This window comes from Patagioenas fasciata, chromosome 1 (genome assembly GCF_037038585.1).
Source record: "Patagioenas fasciata isolate bPatFas1 chromosome 1, bPatFas1.hap1, whole genome shotgun sequence".
NCBI lineage: Eukaryota > Metazoa > Chordata > Aves > Columbiformes > Columbidae > Patagioenas > Patagioenas fasciata.
Genome location: NC_092520.1, coordinates 114,899,666 through 114,921,896, shown reverse-complemented (window position 1 = coordinate 114,921,896; position 22,231 = coordinate 114,899,666). Strand labels below are relative to the sequence as shown.

The following is a 22,231-nucleotide window of genomic DNA, read 5'->3' as shown; positions in this document are numbered from 1 at the left end:
TGCTGTCATTTGCTAAACATCATACTAGGTAATCTACACCTGGTTAGGTATCACTGGAAAAGGGAATGTAAATCTCTCTGTGGGGTGCTCATATTGAGTGTTTACTCCCCTAAGCAGTCTCTCTCTTTAAATCAGAATTTACGGTGATTATGGTTTACTTCCATTTCCTGGGGAAGGCTGATATTCTAAGTAAATATCATTGAGAAATATCCTGTATTTTTAAAGCCTACAGAGTCTCAGCTTGGGAGGAGAAGAGACAAACATATCTCATAATCATAAAAATCTTTCCATGACCACACTGATGATTCACTTGACTGAGAAGGCTTGAGTCAACTAAGTGGGCAGGGTGCTGTTCTGCTCCTTCCTTTCCCCACTCCTTCCTTCCTATCTCCTTCCCTCTCTCCCTCCCTCTCTCCCTCCCTCCGTTTCTTCCCTTATTAGAGCGAGATTTCACTGTTCACTTTCCTTCAGCAAAATTTCACACAGGTGTGAACTTCAGTAAAGATAAAGCACTCTCTGTTGAGTTTATAAGTAGTGTTAATTTCATATCAGATACAGCAATGGTTTTAAGAAGTGCACAGATGACAGCTCCTGTCATCCAGATGTCAGAAAGTCCTTCACATAAGAAGAGGTTTACAAGCTGTTCTTAATACACTTGAATCTTTACTAGAAAATCAGAGCTGAAAGGACCTATGACCCATACACAATTTCACAAACCACCTTCCTTTACCATACCCACAAAAAAATAACAATAATTTGATAAGATAGGCATGCAATGTGTTTAGTACACTCCAGACAAATAAATTCATTTTTAGTCACAAATTTCAGCTACATGTTTGCTGTGTAACTTCGATAAAATCATTACTAACCAGAGTTACATAACATGGGCTAATGAAATATGACAGGATGAAAATACATGATTAATAAATTTCCTTACAGTAAGATTTGCTCTAAGATGGCAAAAAATCCACCCTGTTTTTCTATCTCATATTGCACTGAAAAACATGAAGTCACTTCCCTAATGTATTTGGTCTAAATAAAGTGAACGCCCTGGGTTTTACGATGTTTCAGATGCTGCCATCAATAAGAACAATGTTGAGGGCCATAATCAATAAGTTTACAAGGCTGCAGTCATAGGCCACCAGCAAATCCATTTTGACATAATCAGCTCTGCAGTGTTTCAGGTAATATAGCACTTTTGGACCATATCCAAACAATAAAGACACAGTAATAAAATGATTCGATACAGTTTGCACAGTCTTCACAATTTTTAAATCAAGATGGTATTTCAGTAAAGATTAACTCCTGGTTTTCCTCAGCTTGTGTACCCCATCCCATGCCCTTTCTTGGTACTGTAATGAAAACCATTCTCTCCTTACTTAAAACTGGCTTATAACATCCATGCCTCTGTGGATATGCTGCAGCTGGTTAAATGTGTGAAATATTCCTAGGTGGTATAACTACTGTTTGCTGAAATTACATTCTGCATCAGGAAAAAGACATTTCACAAAGTACAACACCATCAAATGACTTTCAGCATTTTCTGAAAAGGGAAAATATTCTTTCTGTATTGTTATTATTTTTTTTTCCTCCCAGTGTAGCACTTACCTTCTCTTTCTTCAGCTTAACTACCATGGTCCAGTGCTTGACCGTGTCTCAGCTGACTAACTACAGAGCATGAGAAGCTGTCGCTGGGGCAACCACTGAGAACAGCAATTGTACTGGTATGTCGCAGAGATGCTTGTTTGCATTTCTGGCAATGTATATACAGAATTTTCTGCAACTGAAGCCTAACTGCATTTCACATATTTTTGTTTACCTCTAAAGTTCATATGCAGTAGAGAAAACTGTGAGAACAGAGAAAAAAATGGTGTATGTCTATTTGTTGTGCCAAAGCAATACCTCTGCTAACAGCTGGAAGAACTCCACTCCTTTTCTTGGTCTCAGGCACCTCCTCTGGGAGACTGAAAGGAGGTTCAGAATAGCTGTTCTGTGTGTGTCTTCCTCTTGCCCCTGCATGTTTCTACCCTTCCTTTGGAAAAAGTAATCAGAAACAAAACTATTTTGTGGAACAATCAAATTTACATTCTTCCCCAAACAAGCTGCATCTTTGTACAGGGAGCCTATGGCAGGTGTCTTTTTCTGTAGATCTACGTGATCCCCTACTAAACACTTTCTTTTCACAGCAAGTAGAAGGATGATCTGGACAATGAACCTCTAATTTGAAGTTCCTAAGTCTTTGATTTTATCACATTTGAGAGTAAGTTAGCAGTTTTACCTGCAGTCATACCGAGATCTGGATGGGATACTGTTACTATTAATGAGCCAATTAGATCCACAGGTTTTGAAGTGTCAGCCAAAGGAAAGGCTAACATAAAGTGCTGATGACAGTTATGTTTCTCTTGGGACACAGAAGTGTTCCAAGAGCGTTCCTTTTCCTCCATTCCAGTCTTACCACTAATTTCCACTAATTTTCAAAAAATCAAGTTCTACTCTCAATATCAAAACAGAGGAAGCGCAGTTACAAAGTGGTAAATTAGAAACAAATAAATGTAAACAAATTAATTTGAAGAAAAAGGTTCCATTTTAATGCAGTGGAAAATCATTTCATTCCTCCCTATGAAGTTACATGAAATTTTTTCTAATTTATCTAGTTTGGCTTCTACCAAAGAAATTTTTTGGAATATATGCAACATGAGCTTGATTCTGGGCGGAAGTTTCTATGGTTTAACTGTAGCATTTTTTAGGAAGACATCTAATTCAAATGAGGAATGCACATCTCAGCTTTTCCTGCACTTTATTTGTAGAAGGCAAATGAAAAGCTTTGCAGAAGTCAGACTGTATTTTGAAAGCAATCCTGTTCCAATGCAGTGAATTTCACATGAATATACTCAATGAAAATTCCAGTTTATGTATACCTTTGCAACCTGAAATTTTACCAAGATTAATCTCATTGGATTTCCAGTAAAATGTAAAACCTAATTCACTTGTGAGGTAGAAAGGAGTTTAAGTTGCAATAAAACACTTCATACATAACTAACTTCCCCCTTTTTTTTTTTAATGTATTTTAATGGTTGGATTTAGCTCCATCTTGCTGAACTTATGCTATTTTCCAATAGTAAAAACTTGGTCATGAAGTTTTGCCTTTATCTTGTAGAGGCTGCAGTTCTTCTCAGAATATGCCTGAAGCACATGTTCTGTATAAAAACAAATAAAACTAGATGTATGCTTAAAATTAAGCTGGTACATACTTCCTATGCTTACAAAAAATGCATTAAGCATGTACTGAAGTGTTTGTTGGAATTGAAGACTGCTTGCTAAGTTAGAATATAGAGTTTTTGGATTAGTTTTTAACAGTCATCTTCATACAAACACAGATGGCGCATTCAAATTTCCCGATTGCTCACATGTCATGTCATGCTCATGATCTGTATCCAGGATCTGATATGGATTTTTTTAGTTCAGTCAGAACAGGACTCCATCTGGAAAGCAGCAGACAGAAGGAGGGGAAAGGATCCAAGTTTTAAATCCTTTTTTTTTAAATTTTCTGAACAGATGTTGTTGAGATGATTGAGCAGCAGCAACAGAAATCCAACCAAAAAGTAGGTAAAGAAATACATACAAACACACATTGATATAGGGTTAATCAGGCAGGCTATAGTCACCTACTGCTGACATGAACATTCACCTTGCATATGATGGAAAATGACAGGATTTTTAAGATTATGGAATCATAGAATGTCCTGAGTTGGAAGGGACCCACAAGGATCATTGAGTCCAACTCCTGTCCCTGCACATGACAACCCCACAGTTCACACCGTGTGTCTGAGGGTGTTGTCCAGTCTCTTCTTGAACACTGCCAGGCTTGGGGCCGAGACACCTCCCTGGGGAGCCTGTTCCAGTGCTCCACCACCCTCTGAGTGAAGAACCTTTTCCTGATGTCCAACCTAAATCCCCCCTGGCACATCTTCCTGACATTCCCTCAGGTTCTGTCACTGGTCACCAGAGACATCAGCGCTTGCCCCTCCTCCTCTGCTTGTGAGGAAGCTATAGCCGCCATGAGGTCTCTTCTCAGTTTCCCCTTCTCCAGCCTGAACAAACCAAGTGACTCTAGCTGCTCCTCATAGGGTTTCCCCTCTAAACACTTCATCAACTTTGTAGCCCTTTTCTGGACACTCTGCAGTAGCTTTATATCCTTTTTATCTTGTGTTGCCCAGACCTGCACACAGTGCTCCAGGTGAGGTCGCACCAGTGCAGAGCAGAGCGGGACAATCACCTCCCTCGCTGGCTGGCAATGCTGTGCTTGAGGCACCCAAGACATGGTTGACCATCTTGGCTGCCAGGGACACTGTTGGCTCATGTTCAACTTGCCATCAACCAGAATGCCCAGATCCCTCTCCACAGAGCTGCTCTCCATCATCTCATCCCCCAGTCTCTATGTACAGCCAGGGTTGCCATGTCCCAGGTGCAAAATCCAGCACTTGCCCTTGTTAAACTTCATGTGGTTGGTGATTGCCCATTTCTCCAATTTGTCCAGATCCATCTGCAGGGTCTCTCTGCCCTCGAGAGTGTCGACAGCTCCTCCCAATTTTGTATAATTGGTGAACTTAGTATTCCCCCAAGTCCTGTGTCCAAGTCACAGAATCCTAGAATCATTTCAGTTGGAAGAGACACTCGGGACCATTGAGTCCAATCATAACCTAACTCTAGCACTAAACCATGTCCCTAAGAACCTCATCCAAATAGCTTTTAAACACCTTCAGGTACGGTGACTCCACCACTTCCCTGGGCAGCCTGTTCCAATGCCTGACAATCCTTTCCATGAAGAATTTTTTCCCAATATCCAATCTAAACCTCCCCTGGTGCAACCTGAGGCCATTTATAAAGACATTGAAGAGTGCTGGCCTTAAGATAGGTCCCTGTGGAACCCTGCTAGTGACTGGGCCCCAGCCCAACATAACCCCATTTACTAGAACTCTTTGAACCCAGTCCGTCAGCCAATTGCTCACCCACTGCATTGTGTGTTTATCCAGCTGTATGCTGGACATCTTGTCCAGGAGGATACTGTGAAGGACAGTATCAAAGGCTTTACTGAAATCCAAAAAGATCACATCAACAAGCATCCTTCGGTCAACTAGGTGGGTAACCTTGTAAGAGAAAGAAATTAAGTTTTTTAAGCAGGACTTTCCCCTCATGAACCCATGCTGGCTGGGATCAGTGAGTGTGTTGTCATTCGGGTGTTTTTCAGTAATTCCCAAAATGATCTTCTCCATAATTTTTCCAGGCACAGAAGAGAGACTGACAGTCCTGCAGCTGCTGGGGTCATACCTGTTGCCCTTGAAGACTGGGACAACATTTGCCAGCTTCCAGTCAGCTGGGACCTGTCCAGACTCCCAAGAGCACTGAAAAATCACAGAGAGAGGTCTTGCTGTGACGTCAGCCAGCTCTTTAAGCACCCTTGGATGAATCCCATCAGGCCCCATCGACTTGCAGGGATTCAGCTGGAGTAGCAAATCCTGTACAAGTTTGAGGTTGATTTGGAGTCTGTCATTCTCACAGCCATGGCTTTCTAGTTCGGGGCTCTAGGGGTCCCAAAGCCCATTTTTGGTGCTGAAGACCAAGGCGAAGAAAGCATTAAACGTTTCAGCTTTGTCTGTGTCCCCATTTATGAGCTGACCATGCTCATCAAGTAATGGGCCAATGTTATTTCTAGGCTTGCTTTTTTGTCATTAAGATATTTTTAAAAGCCCTTTTTATTGTCCCCCACAGTACCAGCCAGCTTAAACTCTAATTGAGCTTTGGCCACATAAACTTCCTCCCTACAGCGGTGAGCAGCATCTCTGTAGTCCTCCTATGATGCCTGACCTTGCTTCCACTGACCATATACTTTATTTTTTTGCCATAATTCAAGAAGATTCCTGCTCCTCCAAGCTGGCTTTTTGCCTCAGCTGCTTGACTTTTGACATTTTGGAATTGCCTGCTCCTGTGCTTTTAGTAGGTGGTACTTAAAAAGTAACCAGCACTGATGGACCCCAAAACCTTCAAAAGTTTTTTCCAGGGGAACTTACTAAGTAGTTCTATAAGCAATCTGAAGTCTGCTGTCCTCATATCCAGAGCTGAGGTCTTGCTGTCAGTTTTCTTCCTGTTAGTATAGATTTTAAACCTGACTGCTTCATGGTCATTGTGGCCAAGACAGCCACCAATTGACACCTCATCCACAAGACCCTCTCTGTTAGTGAGCAGGAAATTCAGAAAGGCACCTTTCCTCGTCAGTTCCTTTAGTACCTGTACCAAGAAGCTATTGTCCAGATGGTTAAGCAATCTTCTGGACCTGTTGTTGCCAGCTGTGTGATATTCCCAGTTGACATCTGGCAAGTTGAAGTCTCTCATGAAGACAAAGGCAGATGACTTGGATGCTTTGCTTAGTTCCTTAAAGAATAACTCATCAGTGTTGCCATCCTTGCTGGGTGGCCTATAGTAGACACCCATGACAACATCCACTTTGTCTGACCCTCTATCCTTATCCAGAGGCTCTCAACTTTGCCATTGCCAACTGCCAGCTCCATGCACTCCAGCTCCTCTGCCACATTCAGTGCCATCCCCAGCCTGTCCTACCCTGCTTGCCCCTTCTGAAGAGCCTGTAGCCATCCATCACGGAGCGCCAATCACAGGATTCCTCCCAACAGGTTTCCCTAATGCCAATTATATGATATCCCTGGGACTGGGACAAGGCTTCTAATTCATCTTGCTTGCTTCTCATGCTGTGTGCGTTAGTGTAGAAGCACTTCAAGTGTGGTTGGTTTTGCCCTTCACCTCGTGGCACAGTCTGAAGAATCTCACTATCATGCAGCTCCCTGATCTTTGGTGTGCCACCCTGCTGCTCATCACAGACTGGCCTAGTACTGCCCTCTTTCCCCTTCCAATCTAGTTTAAAGCTTTATGAATCTTTCCTGGTAGCTCCTATTACTATATCTGTTACTATAGATGAATAATTTAATTTTGTGTACTCTCTTGATTTCTCATTCAGTGAAGTGAAAAGCTAACCATAAAACACTGATACTTACTATAATAACAGTAAAAATGTTCAGCCCAGGACCACGAAGTTCAGCCCAGCAGCCAGTGAAGTACATGGAGAGGAATTTTACTATAAGGGGAAGGTTATAGCATATGGTTCAGGTTCACAGAATTCAGTTTGGGGCAGTAATCTGACAACTGCCAGGTGGGATACTAAACGCATGAAAGAATAATTGTAAGGGATAAGATTTATTGTTAAGAAATGGAAGTTTTCTGACTATTAATTCTCTGCAAAAGATAGGGCTATTAAATTAGAATTGTAGGGTATGCTGATTTCATCATGGTGGTCATGATGAAGTAATTCTGATTTTGTCAGTGATGTATGCATTAATGTCTCTACATCTTTAAAAAGAAAACTGAAGACTTTGATGACAGTTCCTTCAAAGTAAACTCATGTGTTTCATTTTCATTTTTTGTAAAACTCCCCAGTTAAATTAAATATATGCAAAACTTTGGAAAAGTTACTAATTACGGCTTATTAAAGCTTATTCTACCTAGTAACTTCCCTGTTGGAATTCAGCAATTATGAACTAAGGGGATCCCAACAGGCACCTGTTTTACATTTGAAAGCTCAGAATTATTGCTCTACAGCAACACTTTGTGTTACGTAACATAAGTCAAAGGAGGAATTATACAGCAATATTTCTGCTCTCTTGTCTGGATAGACCAAGAATGGAATTAATATTGGATGGGATGGGGTCTTGTCACTGTACAAACATTAATGACTGCAATATACATGGGCCTAAAGAAATACACAAAATACGTACACTGAAACAATATTTCGCCTTTTTTTAAAAAAAGTCTTCCAGATCCCTTGATGAAAAGCATTGAACTGCAAACCATTTTACTATTTGTACTAAAAATCTTCTGGAACCGTCTAGGTCATATTTGACTGACCATACAGAATAAGCTTTTTGGGGTATGAACAGACTAAAGCAACAGAAAATAATAGCAGTCTACATAAAAGACATGAAAGCTTTTTTTAAATCCAGGAGCACCTATAATTCATTAATTTTTGTTCCTGTTAAAAAACCTTAAACCTAAACCAGATAACCACTAAAAATGCCTAGAAAACATTTTTGTGAGGAAGATCACAGATACACAGGTGACAATAAAAAAATGAAGTCAGAGAAGTGTTGTCATAATACATGGAAATTTTCTTGTTTGACACATTTCATACTTCTTGCTTTTATGGAGTCTGATATTTTACCAAGATTTTGGAGTACCTTATGGACATTCATTTAAAAATTTAGTTTTTCAAATGCAGAATACAATCATGCATTTTAAAATACCAAACAGTCATACAACCTGCATGATATAGGTCTCTTTAGAAAAAGACATTGCTTCTACCATGTCATACATGTACTTGTAGATTCCATCAGAACCTCTTTACATGTCTAGCATTTTCTAAGGAGACCTTTACCCTTGTCCTGACAAGATGACAGGAACAAACAGAAGCGAGACAGCTGACAACATAATATATTTTGTGGAAATTATGGTAGCCAAGAAAATAAATTTTAAGTATTTAAATAAACCAAAGCTACAATTTCTGTCTTTTTAACAACAGACAGCAAAACCCTCTGTAGGGAACTTGGCAAAAAAAAGACATAAGAATGGAAAAGTAAGGATGGCCTACAGAAAGCTATTTGGATACGAAGGAGTTAAGGCCATAACTTTTTCAGAATTGAAGCAGGGAGACAGGGTGGATTCATCTGACAAGAATGAAAAGGCAGGCTACATGGCAATATGGTGAATGAGGAGAATATATGGAAACGGAAGAAGTAAGATGCAAAGCATTTTGGTTAAACTGTAGGATCACATAACCTTGTATAGCTCCTAGCAGGCGATCACCACGCCAAAAAAAGATGACAGAATTATAGAATAGTGGAGGTTGTAGAGGGATCTCTGGAAGTCATCTCATTCAACCCTCAAGAAGAAAACAAAATAAGAAAACACAGATGATAGTACAACAAAAAGTCTGCAAATAACTGGGTAAAAAATGACAACAGCATAGAAAGGGGAATAGATGGGCAAGTACAGGATGAGGAAAAAAACATGTTGATAGCATTTACTTTTATCTCATTACATTGATTTTGATACAGATAACTGTATCAAACCAGAACAGACTTCTGGTTAAGATCTAAACAGTAAGTCAATCAAGTGGAAACATAACAAGAAGCTTCCAAAGAAGTTACAATAAACTGTCTAAATAGTTTCATAATATTCCCAGAAAACATTACAATGTGCAGAGAACAAGGCTGGATTTATTTCACAAGACAAAACTCTGCTTTGATTCAGCATTTATCACAATGACAAATCACAAACATTCCAGTCAACTGTCAAGGGTACTGTGTGGAAGCCTTGGTGTTAACAGGATTTTTGTGCTCTAGTTTTGAGGAAGAGAAGATGCAAAACAATCATAAAACTACAACAAAATTTAATTTCACTTTCCCGATCTCCAGTCAAGTGCATGTTCCCAGACATTTGGCATTAATCATATGCTGGTAAACCAAACAGTTCTGGCTTGAAATCCTCCATGGACTTCAGCAGTAGTGTTGCCTCCTTTTTAAGATCTGGATTTAATTTTTCATCTGGAACCATAACCACTTGCATTCCTGCTGCCAGTGCTCCTTTGACTCCAAGCGGTGAATCTTCAAACACAAGACACTGAGAAACAAGAAGGTGAGGGAAAAAAAATAAAGAAGAATGTTACTATTAACTTTCAATCTTTTGTTTCAAAAGAGAGAATGATGTCACATAAAACTTAGTCAGAAAGCTAAATTCAGTTCTTGGCTTAGACAAACCTAGTAAGAACAAGGGTAAACCTATCAATTTGAACATCTGCATGGTAATTAACCTTAAATTAATTTCAATTCAAAAAAACATCAAAATGCCTATTTAAATCCAAGCAACTTGTTATCCAGATGTTCCTAAGTGATTTGTTTTATGGATATGGATTTAGGCACAAGCTTAAAGTTAAGCAAGTGTTTAAATACTTCTATAAGCAGCCAATTTAACTCTTCAAGACCAACTTTACAACCTGTAAAATGGCAAAAGCAATGCTTCCACTTACAGGTGTGGAATTTCCTACATACACAATAGGGGGAAGACTACACTACCTAGGTCAATATTAGGACTTCAGATGAGTGAGGAGTAAGACAGAAGTCACTGTTAGAAGAGCACTATTGAATTCATGTTCTACTTGCTTAATTCTTCCGAAGCAACAGTGAAAAAGAAAATCAGCAACTATATTGGAGGGTTACTTTTAGAGAAGAGACAGTTTAGCCAGGTAAAAGTTTCGTGCCTTACAATATTCACAATCATGCAAGATCATAGTTTAGGATTTAACATCAGGATATTAAATAATAAATATTTACCATAAATAAATATATAACAAATTATATGGTCTGAACTTTTATATATTAAAAGACAATGCTTCTGGAATTTATTCCAGAATGTATATACTGAAGCATTTCTTCCTAACATTGCCAAGTCTTTAATTTTAATTTTTGGTCATGGACAAGACAAAGCAACTTTTGGCATCCCGCCACCTACACTGACAAGTGGTTTCTAACACTTCCGCAATTCAGACTGCATTTACTATCAACAGTATTAGCACTGCTACTACTACTACTGCTACTACTGCTACTACTACTACTACTACTACTACTACTACTACTACTACTAAAATCACTGCCACAAGTAATTTCAGTAATTCAACACAAATGCTGGGATGGTTAGTGCAATTTTCCCCACAGCCTTCAGAGAGTGCAACTCTGCCTTATCACAAATTTCTCTTTTGTGAATTAAGCCCTTCTCTACAGTCATTACCAACCTACCAAATCTCTTCCTACACACACAGGATGGATTTTCTTACCCTTTTCTTCACAACACAATAGACTGTGGCAACTAATACTGAATGGGTAAGGGTAATAATTTGCTTTAACTTTTGTTTGAATCCAGATATGACACATTAGGAGAACATACAACAGCATACTGCGTCTTTTAGGTTCTCTAACAAAAAAATAACTATTTCACCAGGGAAGATTAGTGATGCACAACGTTTGTGTGTTCTAGCTGTGCTCTAAGAGAACCAAGTTGCAACCTACAAAAAGTTTATTATGTTCAATGAAAAAAAAACTTGCAAGTTGTATTAAATATCTGCACTACACATATCCATCTGTATCAGAGACAGTGGAAGAGGGAATATACCCTTTCTTTCTGCTTTCTTTTCTTCTTAAAATATTGATTCTTGCTAGTCAACATGTTAGGAACCACTCAAGAGTCTGCCAAGAGAAAGTAAGAGGTGCTTTCTACCTTGCAGGTAATAAAGTAAAACTTAATGATTTTTAGTGAGCCAACAGAATCACACCTCTTTTTTTTCTCATTTCCTTTATACAGTCACTGAATTCTGGTTTGAACAATGTGATATTTTCAAATGCTTATTATTATCACTAACTACAAATATGTAACAAGCTGATTCTGCAAATCTTGGAACAACTGCTATTAGAACAGGAGCATAGATCTGCCTATAGTTTTTGTTCTTAACAATACCTCAGCTTGTGACCCTAAGCACTCTGAGGACTCTGAAAAGTTAAATGAAACCCTGACAGGCTTTGCCTTTTGAAGAATAAGCTCAAATGTTGCACAGAACGGAATTATTAAGGCCTTTCAGAAACCTTTTCTAATCCAGCCCATACAAATAAATGTACTACACTGCTCTGCCTTGGAAGACCTAATTGACTTCCATGATGTCAGTAAGCTTACTGTACGAGAGGAGCTGATGATTATGGAAGGCAATAAGTATAATGAAAAGCTTAACTAATTCTCTGGAACTAGAAGCAATTAAAACTTTTAATTACCAAAGAAGCCAGGCAAATAACCCATAATTACAGTGGCTCTAATGTTACAGGAAATAAGTATACCAGGTCTTCCTCCAGTTCTTCTCGCTACTGACACTTACTGTCAACAGCACAGCAACATTTTGAATGGATGATGAAAGGTTTCGAGAGGATCACATACAAAATGGATTTATTAACTTTGCTGCATAGAGATGTTATAAACTGTTCACTGTCCTGGCCCGCCCACATACTAAATTTAGAGATACGAAAGCAGCCAAGTTCTTACCATTTTGCCTGAGTACTGCAACATCAGCATCACTCCAACTCAGAGAGACAGATGAGATTTATACAGACTTCAGCTGAGATTCTGGCTGCTTCTCTGCATTATTTCTAAAACTCATGTCACTGATCAATACTCCTGCTATGAGATCACTCAAAAGGTCATATTAATATAGGACAGTTCTCACTTTGGAATGAACTAGATGCTTAAAAAAGTAAAGTAGTAAAGCATATTAATTTATATTTCACTTTATGAATCTAGAAAAATTATTCACTTAACCAAAGGAAGAAACAATAAAATCACCACAGCACCTCATTACCTCATCTTCCTAAATGAAATCTAAAAATATAAGAAAGGACTGCTAGTTAGGCCCTTGGTAGGTACAGCAAACCCTCTCCAACCTATACATTGTGAATGTCTGAATGGAATATTTATGTAACTAGCAGAGGTATCCATAAGTGTTACTGCTATTAGTGATATCCAAGAAGTCTGGGAAGATAATATATTAAAATCAGTTCCAAAATCAAGATTTTGAAAAACCTCTGAACATAATGTATATGCACTGGGAGTGCCTATCAAGGAAATATCCTTGACCACATATGACATGACGTATCAGCTCCAAAACAGAATGAAGGATGAGACTAAAGATGGTGTAATTTATACACATAGAAGTTGTCTGTAAATTAAACACTACCATCTATTGTTTTATAAAGAAAGGACGAAAATTTTCATCATCTCTAAAATGGGTAAATATAATCTCAAATTATTTCATATCGTATTAGAAAAATCTTCCATTTTCTGGTTCTGGTCTGGTCTGGTTAGGCCCTTAATCTCAGTGAAAACATTTGCAGACACAGACACTAAACCACATGCTTTAGTGTTGAATGAGAGTCGTACTCGTAAGAGTATCAAGTATTTCATTCCTTTTGATAAAAAACGTGAGAAGAAAAGGAACTGAGTATTTGTTAACGCCTTCCTTTTCTTCCCTAAGCATTTTCTTTAAATATATTATTGTTTTACATTGTATTCCCCATATGCTCCATGAGAAACAGCTACCATGGACTTAATAAGAAAACATTAAACTTCAGGTTTCTTTTTGTGTTACCACTGTAACATTTACCTTGTGGTCTGTTCAAACTGAAGCCGACATGGTTAAGTCTTTCACTGGGCAAAATATACACTTAAAACATCTTCAGTCCTAAGTAAGTTAAAACTACCCTGCCTTCTGACGAAGTACTGAAAGAATGACTCTCCACCCTATACAAAACCACTGCATGTATATATTCTGACTTTAAAACACAAACCAAAACAAATGAACAACAAAATGCCCAAACAAACAAAAAATCAGAAGGCATTCTGGGGACAAAAGTGCTTAAAAAATTGTGCTGGTTTGACTGAAAATGAGTTAATTTTCTTTTTCGTAGCTAGCATGGTCATTATTTGGACTTAGTTTAAGAACAAGCAGATAACACTCCAGCACAGAGTTAATGTTTTTAATTGCTCTCGTCTGAGAGCCAAGGCACTTCTGAGTGCTCTGCCCACAGGTGTGAGGTATCGAGAAGGGGGGCATGGATGGGGCAGATCTTGACTGACATTCAGACTGACCACTGAGAATATTCCATCCCCTTAGCGTCATGCTTCATACTGAAGGAGAGTTGGGATCTTCCAGTCCCTCTCTCTCGCATTCTTCTTTGCTCTTTTTGTTGGAGTTGGGGGAGTTCTTTTTGGGACTTTCACTAGTTCGGCATTTTGCCATTTTCCAGAGGTCTCTGGGCCTTTCTGCCTTTTTTTCCTTTTTTCTCTCTCCTGTATCAGCTCTTCAGGATTGGGTGCTGTTTCCTGGGACTGGCTGCTCGGTGTGGACGGAGTTCATGAGGAATTGCATTGAGTACATTTTATTTTATATTCTATTTATATATATATATATATATATATATTTACTAGCACTGTATTAGTATTTTGTTATTTTATTAAACTTTGTTTATCTCAATCCAAGTTTCTCCCTTCCCTTTGGATTCTGTCTCCTACTTGGGAGGTGGGGAGGGGGGTGAGTGAGCAGCTGTTGTGGTTGCATTGCTAGCTCAGGTTAAACCACAACAAAAATAAAGATTAATAATTAATTTTGTTCTTCCCTCCTTCTGAATGAAAACAAAAAGGGAAAACAGGGGAATTTTGAGGTTTCAAATTACAGTTTCAAAAAGAGTTGGTAAGACCTCTGAGAGGTTATCCCTATGTTCATTCTCCAACTTCTGAACCGGACCAGTCTCTTTCTGCACTTCGTGAGAAGAGATAGTACTTTCTGTCCTCAGCTGACACTGAAACATTTGGCATTAGAACATGACATATAATGTTTAGGGCTTCTTATGGATTGCATATTCTCCTTCTGCGATTTCTTTATTTATATTTGATTTTTCTCCTTTATGATCAAATCAACTAGCCAAAAGCGTGATGTGTTATTTGTAAAATCTGCACTCCAGAAACATTCCGCAATTTTATACATTGATTTATGTATACATGCATAACACAGTCTTATATAAGCACTTAAAGCCTAAATCAAATTCTATCGTATCACTAAAAAAATCCCCATTGATTTCAATGGGTATCAAAGTAAGCCTCAAAACAGGCCAGAGGAATAAATCTACTGAGTCAAGTCAGCTGACATTGATTTCAGAACTGCACCATTCGTCCCTGCAAACCAGAAGGCGGTTGGGCCTTTCATTTCTACAGGTAACTTGTTGACTGGTCACTTCCAAAAGTACTTGTACTTTCCTCATTGTGAAAAACTAGCTCATACTCTGTGGTCATAATTCAAAACTAAGTAGTACCTAAGAAATAAATTATCAGTCTAAAAGATACTACTACTACTACTACTACTACTACAATAATGGTTTTTGTTTTGTTCAACAACTTTTATCTTTTCCCTTGCTGACCCATTTTTTTCAGATTTTCTAAATAATTCCACTAGTGACCAACTGTATTACTACTGTGAGTGACCCAGCAATTTTCAAGAACCATAATGTAATTCAGAATAAAACAGACCCATCTATAATCCTTATAAAATGTTGAGATGCTGAAAAGATGCTGTTTTCATTTATGGGAGGTGGTGGAAATTCTCAAAAAGAGGAAAGCCCAACAACTTCTAACATAACGAAGATGCAAGGTTATTTTATAGGTAACTTCTGTTTTCTTTTTTTTTTTTTTTTCCCCCTATGCTTTGATATACAAAGTATCTAGGAACAAGGGGAAAATGTATTTCTGGGTGACCCATTTACCACCAGAGTCACTTAAACATTATTGCATAAATGCATTTTAAGCAGCTACAGCATCTGCAATTTTGGTCTCCCACTGTGTTAACTCTCTGAAGAATTAAAAATAAACTATAAAGAAATAACTCAATTAATGTTTCTCTCCTAATCTTTGGACTTGCACTCTTTCCAGAAATAGGTGGGAAAAGTCTCAGTAACAATAATGAATTAGACTTCATTTTATTTTAAGGACATATGCCAATTTGACTAGACAGGGATAATAGAACCATATTAAATATGCTGTTTTAGAAAGTCATGCAGCTTACAGCCCCATCACTTAGTTCCATTATGGAAAATAAGGAGTAAACCAAGATGTTTTTAAATGCTATAGCAAACGAACAAAAAAAGCTGGAAACTTACAATCAAATGAATTAAGCATCAGAGTATCCAATATACTGACTACCAGTCACCATTTTTCATGATTCAATGGTTCATATTAAGAACTTTTAGGAAATTATACGCACATTATACATGCTTTTTAATTCAGATTTTTATTAACTTGCTACTAGGAGAATGTTGCAGACCAGTATAACAATCAAATAATTTCCAGAAGACTCATCAGATTAAAATAAAAATCATTATCATAATTTAAAAAAAAAAAGAAAAAAAAAGGACGTGTGTTACATCTGTACATAATTAGATCACTCTGCATTTTCAGCTTTTGCAGAAATGCCCCCACCAGCAGCTACTCTCTCACAAACCAGTTCAGAGATTGTTATCTTAAGGTAGGTCAGGAGGAGTAAACTGTCTAGATGGGGAAGAAGGAGGAGAAATTTCAAATTTTTTGCTTATTTCCAGGACTCCAACAAGTGAAAGAAAGTGCTTCTGTGAGTGACAGCCAGACTCAGACACAGCGGCTCTGTGAGGCAGGGAGAAGGTCACATTTACATGCAGGGTTACTCTGATCGTTCCGGATGGTTGGAGAACTCTTTTCACAGAGGACTGTGTGTTTAGAGGACAGCACACTGGGAACTTTGTATGACAACTTGTGTTACAGGCCTCAAGAAATTCCCAGGCATTTCCGAAACAGTGTCCAATTATCTCGGCAGCAGAAACCTAACTCAATCAACCGCAGCCTGGATTAGCCATAGAAGAGTATTGTTCTTTCACGGAGGACACAAGGCAAATACTCAAGATGCTCTCTACTGAGGCTACTCATATTGCATAACATGCTGGTTTTTTATGCCACATATCTCTAAAAGCGACCTAAAAAGGAATTCTGTGCAATGAAACAGTTAATCTGCACTGCCTTCCTTTCCACACAGAAGTAGCTTTAATAAAACCACTGACTTTTGTGATGTGTAATACACAACACATTCGAGTAACGGCACCTTTCATGTAGAGCTCAGAATCATAAGATAATTGACACTGGAAAGATTCCTGGAGGCCATTTAGAGACACCCCTCCTCAATGCATGTGCAACCAGTGCAGTCTGCTCAGAGCCTTTACCAAGTGAGCTCTGAGTATCTGCAAGGATGGAGATTCCACATACCTCCTGGGCAACCTTTTCCCATATTTCCCCACCCCTATGGTAAAAATGAGCTTCTTAGCATCTAGCAGGAGTTTCTTGTGTTTCAGCTTGTGCCTGTTGCCAACTGCATGATCACTCTGCTCCCTGGAGAAGAGGCTGGCCCCATCTCAGGAGCAAACACAGAGATACAAACCAGGTACATCCAAAGGAGGACCTATTTTGATGAATCCAAGTTCTATGTCTCAAATTAGAACTGCAATTAAATATCAAAAAGTATTTTGTGAATAAATGCAATGAACGTTTTGGACACAGAGAATGTCTACAAAGCCACAAGCGCAGCACAGCAGGCTGAGGACAGTAGGTACCCTGCTTGTTTTGTGTGACTGGACACCATTGCCTGCCTATGTCCAAAACAGCAGGTGCTGCAGAAGGCAGCTGATTCTCATGGAGCCACTCAGTTTTTTCAAGTGGCATAATTTTTTTGCAATAGTTTCTTTTCGTTCTATAATGTCTTCTTGACTAGTCTTATTTTCCCACATAGAAAGAGCAGCCTGTATACTGCAATTTACCTTAATCTGATCTAAACATCATCTTAACTAGTGTATAATCTTTGACAGAAGTGCTAATAATTACCCACATATGCTTCAGACATAAAGTAGTTTACTAATTTCTTCAGTAAAGAAAAGAAGGTGAGAAGAGGCATTCACCTTTAAATACGTCTTCATTGGGAGTGAAAAAGAGTCATGGCAAAGGTCTTTTTTCCTATTCAGTACAAGCTTCCCATTGAACCATACATGACACAGTGTCACAGGTCTGGAGTGACTTGGTGAAATGCAGCCATGTTACACTTTAACTCTCATGATAAGAAAGAAAAGAGTTTTTTTGTTTTACTGTTTTCAAACTTCAAACAGCTGAAAGTTATCTTTTAGAGAATTTCTAAGATCAACAGCATAAAACTCCAAGCACAAAGTCACAAACTAGCACCTTTAAGTAATTCAAACAAAGCAGTAATAAAATTTTAATTATAAGTTTCTACATATTTCAACTACAGGACGCAGGTACTTGTACTAAAAAATGGCAATTCTCTGTTCTCAATACAGATTTTCTAAGAGGAAGGTGGACAACAAAGTACAAAAGTAAATTGTAAAAAATATTAACTATTATTTTTTTTAACTTGGGTAAACACCTGAACACCTGAACTTAAAGACCTTTTGTTGGAAATTTGCTTTTGTAACTTTTAAAAGAAAAAAAAAAAAAAAAAGAAAGATTATTTTGTTATATTGCTTGGAAGAATAACTTAATAGCACCAGCTTCAGGACAATCCAAACCCAAGAGCAACTCCTAAAATCTTTAAAAAGTGTAACATTTTGGAGAGAGTCACACCTCATAAGAGGGTTTAAGAACTGGAAGAGCCAAAGAACAGGAGTAAGCTTGAGATAAACAGCACTAGGAAGAACCATTAAAATCTGAAATAAACACACCTTTTTGAAAAAATAAATAAATTAACATCATAAAGGGACACAAACCTGTAAAGGATCAGATTTTGAAACACAATAGTACACAGGTTTGACTCTGGGTCATTTCAGGGGACATTTGCTAAAACGGAACTATTTCAGTGTTTTCTTTCAAAGTACTATTTCTACTAAAATGTGAACTTATAAAATAGCAGTAGTATTAACAGTGAGAGTTGTAAAAATATTCTGTTACATCTATGCAAGGATAATACATGCCTCAATTTAATGTATTTTCATCATATGTCAGATTAAATTCCATGTACATGTTTAAGATAAAAGCAAATACGACCAAATTCGACAATTTTCTCCTAACCTGTTCCTGGGCGGTAGTTTTAAAAGTAGCTGAGCCAAACTAGTGGTTTGCTGCCAACGAAAGGTTGTTTCCTCCTTTTCTTTCTTTAATCTCCTGTTAAGGGGTGTGCGCTTCCATGTGTCTCCCAGTGATGGGTGTTGTGTTTCTGTGCCCCTCTGTGAATCAACTCCATATCCCAACAGAAAAACTGTTCTGTCAGGCTCACAATCCAGAGAACAGTCATGTAACAGCTGTAAGCAACCAGGAAGACTGAAGAGGAATATAAATCCTCCTTTTTGGCCATGGTTTGAATCACAGAAGGTTCACCCCTCCCAACTACAGTCTTATTCCTGGCATGCCTTGCATTTGCCTAAAGCAGACTGTATGTGTAAAACCACAAAATAGGTGCCCAAAGTTTTGCAGAACCTGCTCTTCCAACACAAGCCCAGCTGTGGGCATGGGATTACAGTTATGAATGTCGCAATTCCAAAATTTATTTTGCTGTAGCAATCTAAAAATATCACAACTGAACTGAAATGCCTTATTACATCAATAATCAGATCTATTTAAGAAACTGCCCTCATGGTTTCAAAAGACGGTTTCTTAGACTCTTAGCTGGCAAAGCTGCTTTGCCTGTGCAGGCAAACAGAGCTCAGAAATTAAAATTTCTTGCAACATTTTCTCTACCTGAGAAAGTAATTCTGTGTGATAAATACAGTATTTCTAAAGAACATGGAATGAACCACCAAAAGTAACAAAATGAATAATAACCACCATATTTGTACATACACTATGTATGATATACCCCTTTTGAACTATTCATTATGAGACACAATTAGCTCAATTGAGAGAACCCTCTTAAATCTGAATGAGGAATTAACTTTAAGTGCACAGCAAGATCTACTAGATCAATACAAATACTATTGGTAAAAAAAAAAAATAAATATTAAGAATAAGAGGAAATTTTTAAAGAAAACGTAATTTTTTTTTTTTTTTTTAGTTCAGAAGAGAAACAATCTCTTTCACATTAATCTCTAGCTTCTTTGTATCCATTTGCTTTGTTTATTTTAGGGAAGAAATAATTACCAAGGTATTTCAAGCTGTGAAAACTGCAAGATGGAAAGCCAGTGAATATCAAGTTTGTGTGAATCAATCAGTAAACCAGACTACACCCGTAAAAAGTTTCTTCCTGCTGCAAACTCCAAGTTCAAATATTGCAATAAAGATGAAAATTAATACACTTAAAAGTGAATTAACATGTAGAAAGGAATTTAAGTCTTAATCTACTGTTGCAATATATTTCAAAACACTTCTGTCAAAATTCCCCTAATAATATCATCTAATGACTTAGAATACTGCATGGAAACACTTCTTTTTTTTTTTTTTTTTTTTTTAATGCACAGATGACACAGAGTGATCAAGCTGTGCCTATTTTTCTACTAGACCACCTCCAGAATGCTACTAGTCAGCTCAACCAATGACTCAAGTATGTTTATAGGCAGAGTAACAGGTCATTTCAAGTGAAAGGAATAAGGGGCATAAGATGTAAGCGAATGTTTCAAAGTAAACCATGAACAAAATAGAAAAACACGCTTATTTAACTCTGTGTATGTATGCATGTGTATAAATATATGGTGAATATATGGTCTTTATACAGATAGTCTCCTTCTCAGCGGCCTAAGGCTTACACAGTTTAATATATAACAGATTAGTAACTAACAAAGTCGTGACAATGGCTTAACATCAACATTAGTTTGGGAATATCAGGCATATTAACAGCAACTACTGAGTATGCTTGTCACACAACTTCTGCCATGAGTAACTTCTCTCTTGTACTCAGTTCTTCAAAGGAAACAAGTTTATCATTATCTGGGCTCTCATCAGCTTTTTCTTCATATCATTTGTATTTATAAAACCTCTCATCTGTATATTTAAAACAGAAATACTGTTCAGATGTCAAGAGGGTATAAAGCTGACAGACAGCAGACTAATTTAAAAGGAAAAGTACCACCTAACTGCCTGTAAATTGACCTCTCATGGGCAAAGTCCTCAAAACACTGCAACAGGCCATATGCTTAAGTGAAAACTACTTGCTCATCCAACACAATAATGATTTTATATATAAAGTAAGAATCACCACTTACCTAATGAATCCACTGATTGGAAGTATTCTGCATTTGCTGATCTCCAACAGTTTGAGTGAGTCTTTGGAAAAGGGATGAAGGTTGATTTCCCATTTAAACTAAATGTGTCAATTTCCCTGTGACCATTGGAATTTACTCGAAAGCTTGTTGCCATGTTATTGCGCTACAATGTTATGCATTACAGACGGCCACACATAATACATATACACACACAGAAAATAAGCAAATGCTACATAAATCTCATATGGACTCAGAATCACAGGATCCCAGGATGACTGAGGTTGGAAGGGGTCTCTGGGGGTCACCTGGTCCACGCCTCTGCTCAAGCAGGGACACTTACAGACAATTGCCCAGCAACAGGTCCAGATGGTGTTTGAGCATCTCCAAGGAGGGAGACTCCATCATCCCTCTGGGCATCCTGGACCAGTGCTGGGTCACTCTCATGGTAGGAAAGTGTTTCCTGATGCTCAGAGGGAACTCCCATGTTTCAGTTTGTGCCCATTGCCTCTGGTCCTGTCAACGGACACCACTGAAAAGAGCCTGGGTCTGTCCTCTTGGCATCCTCCATTCAGATATTTATATACGTTGAGATCCTCCTGAGCCTTCTCTTCTCCCAGGTAAATGATTCCAGCTCGCTCAGCCTTTCCTCATACAAGAGATGCTCCAGTCCCTTAATCATCTCTGTGGCTGTTTGCTGGACTCCACATAGTAGCTTCATATGTCTCTTGTACTTGGGAGCCCAGAACTGGCCTCACCAGTGCTCAGTAGAGGGACAGGATCACCTCCATCAACCTGCTGGCAATACTCCTCATCATCAGCTGCGTTTGCTGCAATGGCACATTGCATGGTCAACTTGGTGTCCATCAACCATCAAAATGATCTTTTTTATTTCTGTGGATGTGATATCAATTTGCTTTTCTTTCCTGTGTGCAGCCAGCCTCACTGGTACAGAGACAGATGGTACTGTAATAGAACTTCTAAATTTAAAGATTTGAATGACAAATGTGCAAAACATACATACATATTGCTAAGTGACCATTAGCGAATCTATGATAGGAATATAAAATACTCCATTAGAAAGTGTTTCAGTCACCCCAATACTGCTGCAAGCACATTTCCTCACAGTTAAGTGAAAGGCAAACTGTCTTCTCTACAAATGTTTGCAGTCAACTCACGAAAAAGCACCTAATGAGAGTTAATGTGTTTATAACACATACATGTTTTGGGAAAAAAACTAAGTTGCCTCTGCCTAAGCACAGGTCATACCTCTTCTTTTTTAAAATAAAATTATGTGCATTTATGTATTAGTC

The 22,231-nt window shown here is 38.1% G+C and overlaps 1 protein-coding gene across 1 annotated transcript in view; it reads right to left on the bottom strand.

Annotated features, from left to right (window-relative positions):
• Nucleotides 1-519: 519 nt before the first annotated feature.
• The window catches only part of PUDP (pseudouridine 5'-phosphatase), an 82,653-nt gene continuing 60,941 nt past the window's right edge, over nt 520-22,231 (bottom strand). The window contains exon 4 of the mRNA XM_065856161.2: nt 520-9,741. Coding sequence (XP_065712233.1) covers nt 9,565-9,741 — 177 coding nt within the window. The 3' untranslated portion in view covers nt 520-9,564. The remainder of the gene's footprint in view (nt 9,742-22,231) is intronic.